Source organism: Perca flavescens, chromosome 17 (genome assembly GCF_004354835.1).
Source record: "Perca flavescens isolate YP-PL-M2 chromosome 17, PFLA_1.0, whole genome shotgun sequence".
In the NCBI taxonomy this organism is placed as follows: Eukaryota; Metazoa; Chordata; class Actinopteri; order Perciformes; family Percidae; genus Perca; species Perca flavescens.
In genome coordinates, this window is record NC_041347.1 from 33,599,143 (window position 1) to 33,616,264 (window position 17,122).

The following is a 17,122-nucleotide window of genomic DNA, read 5'->3' on the forward strand; positions in this document are numbered from 1 at the left end:
TTGTCATTCTTCTTTCTACTGTTTTTTTTTTACAAGTCTTTCTACCAACTTTTTACTTTAAAAAAAAAAGTTTTTGTTGCCTTTTTTCATCATCATTTAAATACTTTTCAGTTTAATCTATCGCTGGTCAGGAGGTACTTTCGCCTGACAGGCCAGACCCACATCAGATGTTGGGTCTGGGAACCTCCCATTGACGGAGCTCAATCCAAGGGGCGGGATAAACGGTTGTCTTTCAAATTCCCTCTGCACCAATAGGATAGCGCTACAACCAATCAGAGCAACGAAGAAGGTAGCGGAGCTAGCTGATAGATTAAACTTTAAACTCTGAACACATCTTCCCTTTTTTAAGAATGACTTCAGTGCCGTTCTTTGTTCTTTTCTCAAAGAAAAGCTGAACTCCAAGTCTTCCAGAAGACCTCTGTTCACCAGCAGCAGCCATAAGCCCCGCCCACCCACTCTATACACGATGTGATTGGCCTGACCAGAGTTTGGTTTTTCCAGCTCGCAAGTCAACGGAGAGTTCCTAGACACCCCCCTGGCTGCAAAATAAGTTTGCTGCCACTAGGGTGCGTCTAGATTTCTAGGCTAGGGGTACTTGGCTTAAAAACACAATTCAAATGGGGTACATTATTGAAAAAAGTTTGAGAAACACTGACCTAGACTACACCACTGGCTTGGTTCTTGTTTAAGGGGTCCAGGGTGAAGAACAGTGGAGTTAACCCAGTAACTCAGAGCAAATTTCGGTCGGATTTTGCAGATTATATGCGTGCAGATGTTGATACCTGTAGGTGACGTTGACCTCGGTGCCCGGTTCATCTCGTTCCCAAATCAGAGCCACTCGCTCCGGATGTTTCTCAACATGGATGTCCAGACAGTTCACTGAAACATACAGACATAGGCTGGGTTTAAATAACGGATTCTCCAGTTAAAATAGATCCTTTTTTTTTGAGTTATCTGATATCTCTCTTTCCACCATGGATGGATGGAGAAGTTCTTAATGTAAACATGAACCTGGTGCATTATTAAAATATCAAAAGGGCTGCTTCTTGTTTGGACAATTTACAGCAGAAGTTGTCTGAGAATCTGTTTCATATCCAGATAAACTGGTGTTGGAACTGAGAAATCATCAGAAAGTGACACAAATGTAAAAAAAAATTTAAAAACAAAAGCATAAAAATGTATAAAACTGAGCTGTGTGTGTCTGTGTGTGTCTCTGTTCACTGTGTGTGTCTCTGAATGTGTGTGTGTGTGTGTGTCGGTGTGTGTGTGTGGGGGTGTGTGTCTGTGTGTGTGTCTGTGTGTGTGTGTGTCTCTGTGTGTGTGTGTGTGTATGTCTGTGTGTGTGTGTGTGTGTGTGTCTGTGTGTGTGTGTGTGTGTGTGTATGTGTGTGTCTCTGTTCACTGTGTGTGTGTGTGTGTGTGTGTGTGTGTGTGTGTGTGTGTGTGTGTGTCTGTGAGTCTGTGTGTGTGTGTGTCTCTGTGAGTCTGTGTGTGTGTGTGTGTGTGTGTCTCTCTCTGTGTCTGTCTGTGTATGTGTGTGTCACTGTATATGTGTGTGTGTGTGTGTGTGTGTGTGTGTGTGTGTGTGTGTGTGTGGGTGTGTGTGTTAATGAAACTCTGCATTTATTCTGTGATTGAAAATTAATCCTAAAATGGTTTTAAGACTGAAGATCCTGTTTGTGTCTCACGCCGCAGGTTTAACAATAAAATCATCTCTAAATCCTCACGTATCAGATCTAAATACAAATCATCCCGTTGTCGTTATTGGAATATTATTGGATTATTATCAGCAACAGAAAAACAACAGAAAGGATTATAAAGACAGAAAAACAACAGAAACAGTCAAAGTCAAACTGCAACGCCATGACCATAACCATGGTAATCAATGAATCTGGAACAGAAGAAGTTCTGGCAGCACATTACCCAAACCATCACCAAAATCCACCAGACTCCATGTAAATAATCAGCACTTTTAGCGTGTATAGAGCCAGCATATCTCCACCAGACTCCATGTAAATAATCAGGACTTTTAGCGTGTATAGAGCCAGCATATCTCCACCAGACTCCATGTAAATAATCAGGACTTTTAGCGTGTATAGAGCCAGCATATCTCCACCAGACTCCATGTAAATAATCAGGACTTTTAGCGTGTATAGAGCCAGCATACCTCCACCAGACTCCATGTAAATAATCAGGACTTTTAGCGTGTATAGAGCCAGCATACCTCCACCAGACTCCATGTAAATAATCAGGACTTTTAGCGTGTATAGAGCCAGCATACCTCCACCAGACTCCATGTAAATAATCAGGACTTTTAGCGTGTATAGAGCAAGCATATCTCCACCAGACTCCATGTAAATAATCAGGACTTTTAGCGTGTATAGAGCCAGCATATCTCCACCAGACTCCATGTAAATAATCAGGACTTTTAGCGTGTATAGAGCCAGCATATCTCCACCAGACTCCATGTAAATAATCAGGACTTTTAGCGTGTATAGAGCCAGCACATTTCCACCAGACTCCATGTAAATAATCAGGACTTTTAGTGTGTATAGAGCCAGCATATCTCCACCAGACTCCATGTAAATAATCAGGACTTTTAGTGTGTATAGAGCCAGCATATCTCCACCAGACTCCATGTAAATAATCAGGACTTTTAGTGTGTATAGAGCCAGCATATCTCCACCAGACTCCATGTAAATAATCAGGATGATATTTGGTAGCGATGTTGTAATGTTGTGTTGAGAGGAATCCGCTGACGCTGTTTCTTGATTATAAAGGTTTATTTACATCAAAGAATTCAGCATCAATTTACAAGCTCTGAGGAGCCCGGAGAGCGACCGTTTTCCCAATTCTCCAATGGTCCTCTGAGGTTCTTTGTGTGAAGGACACATGTCTATACTTCATAAATTGGGCGGGATCAATAATTGACCAATGGCTACAAGCCAACTGGCCTTCTTTTCAACAAAGACATTTCTAACTTGGGGCCCCACTGATAACGCTTTCCAGATGTTTCCTGTGGCCCTTTTCCTATAGAAGCGTCCTCTGAAAGTAGAGTAGAGTTCATTTGAGGTCCTCATGCCGAATCTTAGGTACCAGTCATATAAAGCTTAAATACAAGTTATATAGAATGGTCAGATAATAATACACTTCAAGGACTTTTAGCGTGTATAGAGCCAGCATATCTCCACCAGACTCCATGTAAATAATCAGGACTTTTAGCGTGTATAGAGCCAGCATATCTTATCATGTAAATGGGTGAATTAAGGGTTTATTTCAACCAAACCAGAGTGGTGATTGTTGGAACAGTGGAAAGATGAACCAAAACGGCTTTTGATAGTTATATTTAGTTTCTGCCCACTTTGAATGAAGTGTGTTTTACGACGATAAAAGTCCTGATTATTTACATGGAGTCTGGTGGAGATTGGTAATTAAGAAACTGAAATGATGTGCGTGGCTTCAGGTTGTGTGTGTCTATGTGTGTGTGTGTGTGTGTGTGTGTGTGTGTGTGTGTGTGTGTGTGTGTGTGTGTGTGTGTGTGTGTGTGTAATTAATAAACTGAAATGATGTGCGTGGCTTCAGGTTGTACAGATTTTAAGGATATGAAGTATTTGAAGAAACTCAAAGAAAACGACATCACAATAAGCAGAAATACCAACGGAGCAGAGTTCAGGGTTAGACAGATCAGGCTGAATGATTTTGGTTAATGTGGTGATGTCTCAGGGTGTCTGGGAGACCACACACACACACACACACACACACACACAGACACAGACACAGACACAGACACAGACACACACACACACACACACACACACACACACACACACACACACACACACACACACACACACACAGACACAGACACAGACACACACAGACACAGACACACACACACACACACACACACACACACACACACACACACGTGTCAGTGCTGCAACTTCCTTCTTTTCATTCTCTCTTTTTCTCCAACTCTTCTAAAAGCACCAAAGACCAAACTCTGCAGAAATGAAGGAAGAAACTTGCAAAACTGGAGAAAAAAGTCAAATATTTCTGTCTGAAATGTAGCGGAGTAGAAGTAGAAAGTGACAGGAAAAGAAGAGACTTAAGTAAAGTACAAGTACTACCTAAACATTTGGACTGAAGTACAAGTACCTCAACATATGGACTGAAGTACAGTACTGGAGTAAATGTACTCAGTTACTTAGCCTGTATGTAGTTTCAAACAGACAAATAAACGACCCACATGTCTTCCCCCCGAGGCTGAGGCCGTCTCTCTCTCTCTCTCTCTCTCTCTCTCTCTCTCTCTCTCTCTCTCTCTTTCTTTCTTACCGGACACGTTAAGTTTCCCTCCCAGGAACCAGCCGATCTTCCCGGTGCGGAGATCGCAGTCCCGGACGCGGTGGAACGGTTCCACCCAGCGGAGTCTGTCCGTCGCCGCGGATCCCCAGAACCGATCCGGATCCGTGATCGAGAGCCGGTACAGATCCCGATGCGACATCCGGGAGAGCTGAGAGCTCCACGTCCCCGGTGGCAGCGGTGCAGACACGTAGGATGCACAACGGAGTTGGGTCTGACCCGGTCCAGAGGTCCTGCAGCGGATCAGCAGGGTCCGGAGGAGGCTTGCACCCCTGCTGCTGTGAGCCGCCATGTTGCTGCTCTGCATGCAGAACTGCATGGGACTGAAACACACACACACACACACAGAGTTCGCGGTCTCTCAGGTGTGCGCAGGTGTCTGCATGTATGGCGGACCTGTGGTGTCAAAACTGTCAACAAAATGCTATTTTTTAAAAACGTTTCCTTAACTTATTTTAATGCTTTTCCCACGACTTTAAAAAAAAAAAACATGTTGCTGCTCTGCATCCACAACTGCAAGGGACTGAAACACACAAACACACACACACACACACACACAGAAATCCTCTCTGTCTCTCAGGTGTCTGCCTGTACGGAGGACCTGCATTGCCAAAACAAGTCACAAATCTTTTTAAAATACATTTTCTATGTTTTTGTTTTTTGACTTTTTACTAACCCTTTTTAATTAGTCCTTGTTCCGGGTCAAAATTGAAAATTTAAACTTTTTTGTCACTTGTTTTAAATGTTTATGTCTCTTTCATTGCATTTTATTTCTTCTCTATCTTATTTTTAATAATGTTAATCTGTATTTTTTTCACGTATCTGTACTTTACTTAAGTAGAATCTTTAGTGCATACTTTTGACTTTTACTTTGTTACATTTTGCAGAAATTATCTATACTATCTACTCCACTACATTTCTACAACGTTCCGTTACATTTTCGCTATCTGAGAGAGAGAGAGAGAGAGAGAGAGAGAGAGAGAGAGAGAGAGAGGCACTCAGAAAAGATAAACTACTTATTAGCTACAGGGCCCTACAGTGTAATGTAATTCAAGGATAACCAGAGCCAGAGTAGCTGAAGCCTAAAAGTGGGGATACTGCACAGGAGGAAGAGAAGGAGGGAAAGGAAGAAGGAGAAGGCAGTAAACTAGAGAGACCGGGCGGGTCAGAGCAGGAGAAGACCACAGAAGGACATGCAGAAATGAGTGAAAGTTAAGAATTTGTTTTGAATATTATATCTGAATAATATTTACTGCATAATTTGCTGCATGCAAAAGCTAAAATCCTTAAATAAAGTAGTGTAACATCACCGTACCAATTATATCTGGCTTGCTTTACATAATTATGTAATGGTTAAAAGTAACTAAGTAACAATACTGTACTTGAGTTTTTGAGGCACCAGTACTTAGTATTTCTATTTTATACTACTTTATGTTTCTACCTCACTACATTTCAGAGGGAAATATTGTTTACCTGTTTACATGTGTGTATGCCTACATTAAAGGTGCCCTGCCATACAAAACCGTTTTTACTTGCATTTTATTGAACTGCTACCTCCTCTGTCAGCTCTAAGCAGAGAAATCAGACCAATCACAACAGCTGGTCAGTCTGACATCATACTGCCTGAGCTCATCACTATTCATGAGCTCGCCCAGTTGGGCTGGGTAGAGGATTCTGACAGCAAGGCTCTCATTGGCTAGCTGTTAGCCAATCAGATTCAAACAGCTTAGCTTGTTGTTAATATTAATGAGAACTGGCAGAAATTGAGCTGAGTCTTCCTGCAGGCTTTCTATACCACGCTAGAATGGCTTGAAACAAGGTAACCATGGTTACAGAGTCCATGGTAGACCTTCAGACATCACCATTAATTTACCAGTATTTTTACACTGTGGTACTGCTACTTTTACTTCAATGACATACAGTACAGGCCAAAAGTTTGGACACACCTTCTCATTCAATATGTTTTCTTTATTTTCATGACTATTTACATTGTAGATTCTCACTGAAGGCATCAAAACTATGAATGAACACATATGGAATTATGTACTTAACAAAAAAGTGTGAAATAACTGAAAACATGTCTTATATTTTAGATTCTTCAAAGTAGCCACCCTTTGCTTTTTTTGATAACTCTGCAAACCCTTGGTGTTCTCTCAATGAGCTTCATGAGGTAGTCACCTGAAATGGTTTTACCTTCACAGGTGTGCTTTGTCAGGGTTCATTAGTGGAATTATTTCCCTTATTAATAAAAAAGCAAAGGGTGGCTACTTTGAGGAATCTAAAATATAAGACATGTTTTCAGTTATTTCACACTTTTTTTTAAGTACATAATTCCATATGTGTTCATTCATAGTTTTGATGCCTTCAGTGAGAATCTACAATGTAAATAGTCATGAAAATAAAAAGGAAACTCATTGAATGAGAAGGTGTGTCCAAACTTTTGGCCTGTACTGTATCTCAGTAATTCTTCCACCACTGCTTAAGCTGTTCCATACTCTATGATTGATTGACTGAAGACTGTAAGTCTGCTCTGCACACTGCCCTTTGTACCATGCCTTCATCAGGGTCCCTTTATGCATACATATACAGGCATGTGAAAACATTAGGACACCCATGCTTAAGTTGACTAAAAAGAGGAATTAAAAAAATCATCTTTTGGAAATTGACCTTATTGCCTTAATTAAAAAAATTTGGAAAAATCCAACCTTTAAGGACACAAATTATCTTTGTGAATGAATAATGTATCGTAAATAAATACATGTTCTTCCTTAAAATACAGGGGGCATAAGTCAGTACACCCCTGTGTGTATATATATATATATATATATATATATATATATATATATATATATATATATATATATATATATATATATATATATTAACCTGTAACTGATGCAATAACATTTAAGCAATATTTCAGTGCCATATATGGCCAAGATTCATCTAATTTATAAACTTTTTAAAACATTTAATTGACTTTGGAGTAGAATCTAAAGATATATTTTCTATATAAAACAATCTGTAGTAATTATGATCAAATATATGGTTGTAGAGAATAAAGTTTATGTCATCCTCTGATATGAATGAAATGGTACAAGTAGCCTATTCCTCAAAATTGTACTTAAGTATATAATACAATACTTAAGTAAATGTCCTTAGCTACTTTTCATCAATTGAAATCATTATTAGGATCCTACTATTTTTTATAGGCTATTAATACCATACAGCTAGTGTATGCACAATCACAAGTCACAATTTTAAACAGAAATGCATCTAATCAAACTGCATGTGAAATAAGTGCTAATTATTAAATTGCTGCATTATAATAATATGGATAACATGACATCACATCTTACCTCCTACAGACCATTGTGCATTTAAATTAAATAAAAAAGTTGTGGTAGATACAAATCGTGCACGAGTCAAACACAAAAAAAAGGTCAAATGTATCAGATGGAGAAATACAAGTTGGCTAAGTTCCATTGAAATGTTTCTCACTTACTGTAATAACTAGTCGAGTCAGAATTATGACTTATAATGATTATTAGTGCAGGGGAACAGTGTCATGGAGTTAAAAAGGGCTCGCCCAACAACACCCATCCGGGTTCAACTCCCAGTCACAGAGCTTCAAGATTATCTTGATCACAACTGGATCTTGTTTTTGTAACTGCACAAACAACTTCTAGTCCGTCTAAGCACCTGTTTGGAGGAAGTTCACATGAATCTCCAATGTATTTATTTCATTGCAGATATTTTGACCACACTACATACATACCGTATTAACTGCAGAAGGTACCAGGCTTATATTAGAGGCAGGCCTTTATTTCCAATTCCTTCTATTAGTATAATGGTTTTAAATAAACTGTTTTAAATGAAAAACCATAGCTTTCCAGTGGATAGAGATCATTAATTCTTTAAAGGGATAAACCACCGTTGGTTGAAATAGGTCTTATCACAGTCTCCTCTAGCTGTAGATAGGTGAAATAGGGCTTATCATGGTCTCCTCTAGCTGTAGATAGGTGGGCCAACGCATTGCATGCATTGTTTTAGTCCGGTGCAACACCGGCAGCGCCGCCGCTAGTTAGCTTAGCGTAGTGAATGGAATCCTATGTTGCCGGTTAGCATGTTGTGAGTAAAAGTGAGCCAACAAAAGACAAAAAAACAACCTAATTACTTGCACTGAGTCAAAAAATGCGTTGGCCCACCTATCTACAGCCAGGGGAGACCATGATAAGAACTATTTCAACAAATGGTGGTGTATTCCATTTGCAAAAATGTTACCATGTACAACAACAGCCAGAACAGTGACAAAGCAATTTGGGTCAGAATGAATCAAACACCACCACTGTGTCAGTTTGAACCCTGTAAATGTACCGGGTATTCATTTCAAATACAGGTACTACAGCATTGCTGGTAGATTACAATAAAAGCATAGCTCCAGTAGTTGCTGGTTTGCAGCACACCAGTATCTGGTTAACGTTACAGACGGCAGCTAGCTAGCTTTGTTTCTTGTCAGCTAATCTTGTCAGCTCATCCTTCTGTTTCTTCCAGTATCAGATTCTCCTGGAGTCAATGTCAAAATGTCTCGCAGCTTTTTCACCGTTTTCCTCCACGTACTTTAAAACTCTTTTTGTTTTGTTGTTGAAAAGTCCGTCACTCTCTTCTCTGGCAACATTAAATGAGACCCATGTTACATCCAGTGTAGCTATACTGCCATCTATTGGCACCTGTACATTACTACACTAGGCTGAGTGGAACACATACAGCCGCATTGACTAAAAATACCGGTAGGACAATAATATTATATGAAAGGCATTTAGGAGATTATCCACACTATTTTTTCACCGGCCTTAATTTGAGACCGGCCTTTATTTGTCCGTGTTGACCACGCCCCCGGCCGCTATCAGAGGCCCGGCTTTTAATCGACTAACAGTTTTTATTTGAGAAAATACGGTACATCACCTTGCAGTAATCTATACAGTGGTACAGCACAACATTCAAGAGTCTAATGCTGACAAAACATCTGCCCGGATGGGTAAAAACAATCCATTGCATCAAACTGTGGTTGGGGGCCATGCAAAGAGTTCAAAAAAGGTTATTGAGACGTGGTCTGTATAGGAAGTATGACTAGAAATAATAGTTGTAGCAGTTCAGGGCGTAGCAGGTTGTTGCGGGGCATAGTAGGGCATTACAACAAAAATATGGTGTTTTTTGAAAATTAAACCATGTACACCTATGCTGGTACAACCTCTAAATACAATTATGAACCTGAAATGAGCATAATATGAGCACTTTAACTATTGGGTCTGCAGATTTTGTGTGGCTCTGCAAATCAGACCGAGATTAATCAGAGAGATTAATTCTGTTATAAATTTTTACATATAATTTATAACAAGCTGGGCGTTTCCAGTCTTTAATATACATATTTATATATATTATATACATTTTCAATTGTTGTGCAAATGAAACGACAACAAATAAAAACTTCTTTAATACTAAAAACAACTCACTGATTAACACGTTTAATCTGGTTTATTTCATCTACAAAAAACTTCAGAATAAAATGACGATTGGTGATTGGAGCCGAGAAACCCTCCGACACGTGAATGTGTTTATGATCTGATGAGAGGTTTGTTGTTGTTGCTGTTGTTCGGTGACCTCTGACCTCAGATCTACTGCTTCTTCACTTTTACATTAAAATGTTTTTTTTTATCAAATATTTTAATCTGTTTGACTAATCGCACATAATTCCCACTTTGCCGCTGCAGGATGATAACTGACGCTCCTCTGTGTAATCTGGCACTCTGTTTGTGTGTTTTTCTGCAGATTAACGGATGTATACAACCGTTAATCCCACCTTTGTGTACGTACAATACATTTAATCACCTTTTTGACTTTTAATGACCCACTGTGTGTCTCTGTGACTGTTAATCTGCTGATCTGCTGAAGAGAAAAATAAAACACAACAAAAGATAATTTAATTTCTCTGTTAAAGAGACAGGACACCAGTGTGTGAGCTTATCTACAGTTAGTCAGTGTGTTTAAGAGCAGTTTAAAAAACGATTATATTCGGGTTAAAGCAATACCCTGATTTCTCAAACGCCATGTAAACATTTTTTATTATTATTTTATTTCAGGACAATGCACATTTGATGAACATGTACAAGAGTACACGTAAAAGATGCGAGATTGTAGCCCAAGGGCTAATTTCCATCTGCAGTCCATTAAGCAGGTTAAAGTTACAATAAAACTGACAAAAGATATACAGTAGTAACATTTGCAATAAAACAAGGAGAAACAGGAAGAAACCAAAAGGAAAACAGGACAATTCATTAGTAAGTGTTAAAACTGAGACACAATTCATTAGTAAGCTGTACTGGGCTAATACGGTACAACATACAGTTAGAGGTGGTTGCATATTTGGTTAGCTCTAAGCCACACCTTTACTTGGCTCTTAAAGGTGGCCAGAGTGGGACATTCCCTTATTACATCTTCCTACCCCGGTTATAAGGGTTCTTATAACCCGTTAACAGAGCTAGAGAACTCCTTCAGTAACCGGGGGATTCCTGCACGTATACACTGTTGGAGCCATTATGCAATTTTGTTTCTGTTTTGTTTATATATCACTTGGTGCCAGTAATGCATGCAGTTTTATGTTTGAGCACTGGGTGGAGCATTGCCTCTGCAAAATCATCAAGGTGATTAACAGCCAGAGATACAGAGAGGTGTGTGGCTAAGGGGAAAGCATACAACTTTTCACTGTGTGAGAAATCAATATATTGTTGGATTTGTGTTTAACAGGAGATGAATGAAACTGAACAAGATTAAATGGACTGTTTTACCTGTGCTATGGTGAGCAGACCTTCTAAGTTGGAATAAATGGGTTACTGCACTGAAAGATATGTATGGACATTCATTTACTGGCTGCTCAGAACACACGTCAGAGCAAGTCCTTCCTTTGTCCCACCTCATTGGCCTAATATAGTGCTGCTGCCCCCATATGCAGCAGGATATTGCTTAGCTTCTTGCTACATTTACATGTGACCGGCGATTTTCATAAACGGACATTTCAACCTCTCAGTTTTCAAAAACAACATTGTGCACAGCTGTCAGTTTTCAGAGTGTTTGTTTACACGAACCAGTGTATATGCTGTCAATTCAGTCACGAGCACGCCAGACCTGTAGGTGGCGGTGTAACGAGAAGCTCAAGCCCACATTAGCCAATCAGAATCCCGAAAATAGCAACAACAGCAACCAATCCCTTCCTCTCTCTCTCTCTCGGCTGCCTAAGCCTCCGTTTGTCTAAGCTTACGTGCAAACGTGCAAACAAAGATTTCAAAAATCTCCACTCTGGCCGGAGTTTTTAGAAAGACTCGGTTTCAGAGAATTCTTTGTTTGCGTGTAAACGAAGGTCACAAACGAAGGGAAATGTCTTAGTTTGTAAAAATAACCACGTACGTGTAAACAGGGTCTCTCCTATAGAGAAGTAGTTCATAAAACCACACTTCATAAAATCAGAATTTTGCCTTTGAGATAAAAACTTATCCGCTGCAAAGTGAAGGAATGACCCGGTATATTAGTCCATGAGCCAGGGGGGTTGATCGGTATCATCGGGGGGACAAAGGCTCATAGTGATTTTTGGCAAGGTATACACCCCTAGTACTAGAAAAATCACGATAGCAGTGCAGGGGTGGTAGCAAACACAATCTACATGCTGGGATGTACAGACTTTAAGGATGCCTTGTTAAATTCCTCTGCTACAATATGTATCCCCTCCAGGTGATCGCGCTGCAGTTTGTTCACTATGGTTAGCAGTGAGCCAAACTTGTGCTAACGTTGGCATCGGGGGCTATGTACAGTGGCGGTTTTTGGCACGGGCAAACGGGGCAGCTGCCCGGGGCGGCATTTTTTCATGTCACATGGGGGGCGGCACGAAGCTTAAAAAAAAAAAAAAAATCCTAGTAAATAAAAGGTCCCCTTTCCAACGATACCAAGCACCATATTATAGAATATTGACAATATCCCTACCATGAGCCTAAACCAGATATACACCAGATTTCAAAAACGGAATTTATCTTAGGGGGTTAGTAGCTTCATGAGCTGAAAAAAAGTGATTCGCTACCACCCCTGCACTGCTATCGTGATTTTTCTAGTACTAGGGGTGTATATCTTACCAAAAATCACTATGAGCCTTTGTCCCCCCAGATGATACCGATGGCCCAAATTTGGGGCCCTGGCTCATGGACTATATGAAGCAGAGGTTGATTGTGGTAGGTGAGATGCAGCTGGAAGCCATGACTACCGCACACCAGACTCCACTCCTGCAATTAGGACAGACAGACAGGGATGGAGAGAGAGGAGAGACAGAGAAGCTACCTAGGACCAGCAGGCCTCATCTGAGACAAACCAGTTTGTTCCTATTGAGTTGTCACCTCACCGACAGACAGACGGTAAGATTTACCTTTTATTACAAAGCTGTGACTTTAGGTACTTCCGTTTACTTTGTTGAGAATTGCTTTCTAAACCCAATGTCTTGTAAAGTAAGTAAGTAAAGTTTCTTTATTGAGCACATTTAAACCCATCTTAAGCTGACCGAAATGTTGTACAAAAAAAGCACTAAGGTGCTGTTTTAACTGAGGGAGGATAGTTATAGAAAAGAGTTTGAAGTACTGAAGAAGTGAAATACTTTAAATGTAATCTGCTGCAGAAGGAAAAACACTTAAAGACTCAAAGTTAAAGTAACTGAAGCAACTTTCTGCAGTGGGGAGGGGCACACAGGAGACGTTTACGTTCTGGGCTTTCTGACAGAAATCTCTTAGGTTTAGACAACAACACTACTTAAGTTTAGGTAAAGTTAGTGGTTTGGGTTCAAATAAACGCTTCTGGCAGGCAGCCCTAGAACATTGTATATATGGGATTATTTTTGTGCCTTTTTAATTCCAAGCGAAACTTCTCAAGTATCCAACTAAAATCACTAACCTAAGCTAAAAATTGTCATCCCAAAAGTAAAACTTAAAACTTGCAAACAAAACATTTGTTTAGTTGTAATCTATTTTTTAATATATTTTATTAGTTTGATTTGTCCTTTTTGTTAACGGTTCCCTCTGATTCTTTCTCAATGATCTCAATGATGGTCTTTTGCTCTCCATTGTGTCTCTCCATCATGTTTGCCTTAACTGCAAAGTGATGGAGAGAGCATCTCAACTGTAAACAAAAGGACATTATCAAATGAATAAAATATATTAAAAATAGTTTACGACTACACAAATGTTTTGTTTGCAGGTTTTGAGTTTTATTTTAGAGATGACAATTGTTTTTGCTTGAGGTAGTGATTTTTGTTTGATACTTAAGTGGTATTTGGAATTTAAAAAAAATAATCCCATAGCGGACCGCCCTGAAGGCAAACTTGTCCTGTGTGCGAGGGAGGGAAACAAAGCTGACTTCCTGTTTTAATGTCTGCTGTTTTCAGATGCTCTCTGAGACAAAATGGCTTCCAGGGCAGAGGAGGATTTCTGCTGTTCAGTCTGTCATGAAGTCTTTAGTGATCCTGTTGTTCTGTCATGTAGCCACAGCTTCTGTAAAGACTGTCTGAAGACCTGGTGGAGAGAGAAACCAACACAGGAGTGTCCAGTTTGTAAGAGAAGATCTTTGTATGAACCACCTCGTAACCTGGAGTTGAAGAAGCTGTGTGAGAGTTTCTTACAGCAGAGAGATCAGAGAGCTTCAGAGGCTCTCTGCAGTCTGCACTCTGAGAAACTCAAACTCTTCTGTCTGGACCATCAGCAGCCAGTGTGTGTCGTCTGCAGAGATTCAGAAAAACACTCCAACCACAGATTAAGACCCATCGATGAAGCTGCGCGACAACACAGGAAGAAACTTCAGGTAACTCTGGAGCCCTTTTAAAGGAGAAGATAAAGGTTTTTGAACATGTTAAAGTCAAGTGTGATCAATCAGCAGAACACCTGAAGGTCCAGGCACGATGCACAGAGACCCAGATTAAGGATCAGTTTAAGAAGCTTCACCAGTTTCTAGAAGAGGAAGAGGAGGCCAGGATGGCTGCACTGAGGAAGGAAGAGAAGCAGAAGAGTCAGAGGATGAAGGAGAAGATGGAGGCTCTGAGCAGAGAGATAGCAGCTCTTTCAGACACAGTCAGAGACACAGAGGAGCAGCTGAGAGCTGAAGACAAACACTGCTTATACAAAACTCATCCTGTCTGAAGATCGGACCAGTGTGAGATGTTGAGAAGAACAGCAGCTTCCTGATAATCCAGAGAGGTTTGATTATCACGTCTCTGTCCTGGGCTCTGAGTGCTTTAACTCAGGGACTCACAGCTGGGATTTTTAGGTTGGAGACAGTACATACTGGCTACTGGGTGTTAGAATAGTCTGTCCAGAGGAAGGGAGACATAAAGTCTGAATGATGGGAAACAGGGTTAAGTGAAGGTGAATACTTTGCTCTGTCTCCACCAGCTCCAGATATTGATCTCCTGTTTACGAAGCAGCTCCAGAGGATCAGAGTGACTCTGGACTGGAACAGAGGAAAGCTGTCCTTCTCTGATCCTGATTACTAACACACATAGACAACTTCACACACACACTTTCACTGAGAAGCTGTTTCCATACATTTACACTGGGGGTAATCTGAAGATATCACCACTAAAGGTCTGTGTGACAGAACAGGTCTGATAGTCGGTAGTTTTAGGGTGGTGATGATGATAATAATAGTAAACAACTATTCACTTCCTAAATGTTAATGTGGTCCATCTATTATATATAGAATGAATATAAACAGAATAATGGTTGTTAATATAAAGGGTAGTTAACATCTACTTGTGTAACTCTCTTATAAGAATGTTTACCTGCTTCCGTATTTTCCAAGTTAACCTGCCGGTTTCATACTGATGTTTATACATGTAAATATAGATGTTTAGATGAAACCTTAATATTGTTGTTCTGTTCTAGCCTGTGATCCGTTTAAATTGTTGATTGTTTTAGTGTTTGTCTGTGTGTAGTTTTGATATAAGTCAATATTTTAAGATTATACCTGATTATTTTGAGATGCTGAGCAGAGATGAATAAATTAAAATGATAAATTTAAACTTTTTGGTTTCCTCATTGTTAACTTGATATGTTACTGAAACATGTAATGTCAGTTAGTATTTATTTTATATTTTATATTTACTGGATAGTTGTGTCAGGCTGGCTGAGTGCTTAGGCAGGAAACAGAGTTCTGGACCCAAAATGCTTGGAAAAATCCAGGCTTACGTGAGTCTTTAAATGCTGGAATCCAAACCAAGGTGGAAGCTCCAAAATAATAAATTTCTCAAATGCAAAAGATACTACACGAGGGGTAAGTAAACTGGGAACAGGGAACAAGCAGGTACACACCACAACAATGACGACATGACAAGGACTAAACATAACAGGACATTAAATACAGGGGCAAATGAGCAGGAAGGGAGCAAACAGGTGAAAAGGGTTAGGGACAAATCAGACTCAAACAGGAAACAAAGCTAAACCAAGACAAATGAAACTAAACAATGCATTCTCATTGACGGGTTCGTATGATGTCATACAAACCAGGAGACCTCCGACTGGTCATGTGACATCGGCTACAGAGCTCCGCACTACAGAGCAGCAGTTGCTGAATGTTTAAGCCGCTACAGAGCATTGTGCCACAGGCTACGGTGCTCCTTCACGTCAGCGGTAGTTGGTGGTATAGTTACCCCAGAATAAGTGATTGTGAGCCGGGTACAGAGCAACGTGAGCTGCCGGTCATTTCGGCGGAGATGACTGTTAAGATTAGGCAAGAAAAAGTGAACGTTATGCAGTGAGGAAAGTTAATTTTGGCACAAAAACGACTAGTTACGTTTAGGAAAAGGTTGTGGTTTGCATGGGAGTGTGCCAATGTTCCCACAGCCCTTTGTTCCCACATTTCTAAGATTTTATTGTAAATTAGGCCCCATGTTCCCACATTTGCTTTTTCATAAAAATATATTAGATTGTATCCCCCTTTCTCCCAATTTGGTTGCCAATTACACCCAACATATTATCCAGTAGCAAAGGACTACAGATGGAATGTAACCCTAACATAGGGCCTAATTTTAAGAAAAACTTAGAAATGTGGGATCCTTGGGCTGTGGGAACATAGGGCTGACCATGTTTGTAACACTCCCAAGGAACATGCATTACCTGGGTGAAATTCTTTGGTTTTCCCCAGGAAGCTAACCCCGCTCTCTGGCTTGAAAGTCCTGTACTTTAAAGTCCTGCCAACCCATCCCGATCCCCCAACCTCCTCCCTGCACGACCAGCCACGTTCTTATACAGTAGCTGTCAATGTGGTGCATTCAACAAGAAAAATGTGTAAATCATACAAATTACAGCACTTAACTTTTCGCAGCTTATCAAACGTATGGTTCATGAGAACAGGCTGAACTAAAAACTACAAAATAATACAAGAAGTAAACCAAGAGAAACATACAAGACGAGTACAGAAAAATCTGAACAAATAACATGAAACAGGAATCAACCAAAACACAGAGCAAGAGTTAACAAAATAAAACAGGAAACAGCAGCAGGAATCCACAACCCTAACAAGTTGTATGTGTGATTTCTTTATTTCCAACATTGTCTGTTTTATTCATAAAAGATATATTTTGTTTTTGCGAGATATAAACATTAATATGAATAATCATGATACAGATCACAAACTTTATAAATTCAAGACTCATTCAGCTGATTACCAAGCTTTATTTAAA

At 39.9% G+C, this 17,122-nt stretch overlaps 1 protein-coding gene and 1 long non-coding RNA gene across 2 annotated transcripts in view; one reads left to right on the forward strand and one right to left on the reverse strand.

Moving 5' to 3' along the window:
- Window positions 1-4,670, reverse strand: part of acss1 (acyl-CoA synthetase short chain family member 1) — a 47,881-nt gene extending 43,211 nt beyond the window's left edge. Inside the window, exons 1-2 of the mRNA XM_028603701.1 lie at window positions 4,336-4,670; window positions 783-879 (exon numbers count right to left, since the gene is read on the reverse strand). Coding sequence (XP_028459502.1) covers window positions 783-879; window positions 4,336-4,669 — 431 coding nt within the window. The 5' untranslated portion in view covers window position 4,670. The remainder of the gene's footprint in view (window positions 1-782; window positions 880-4,335) is intronic.
- Window positions 4,671-12,641: 7,971 nt separating this feature from the next.
- LOC114571640 (uncharacterized) lies at window positions 12,642-15,463 on the forward strand. Its single transcript, XR_003694687.1, has 2 exons — window positions 12,642-12,815; window positions 13,835-15,463. It is a non-coding gene; the product is annotated as an uncharacterized LOC114571640 (long non-coding RNA).
- Window positions 15,464-17,122: the final 1,659 nt, after the last annotated feature.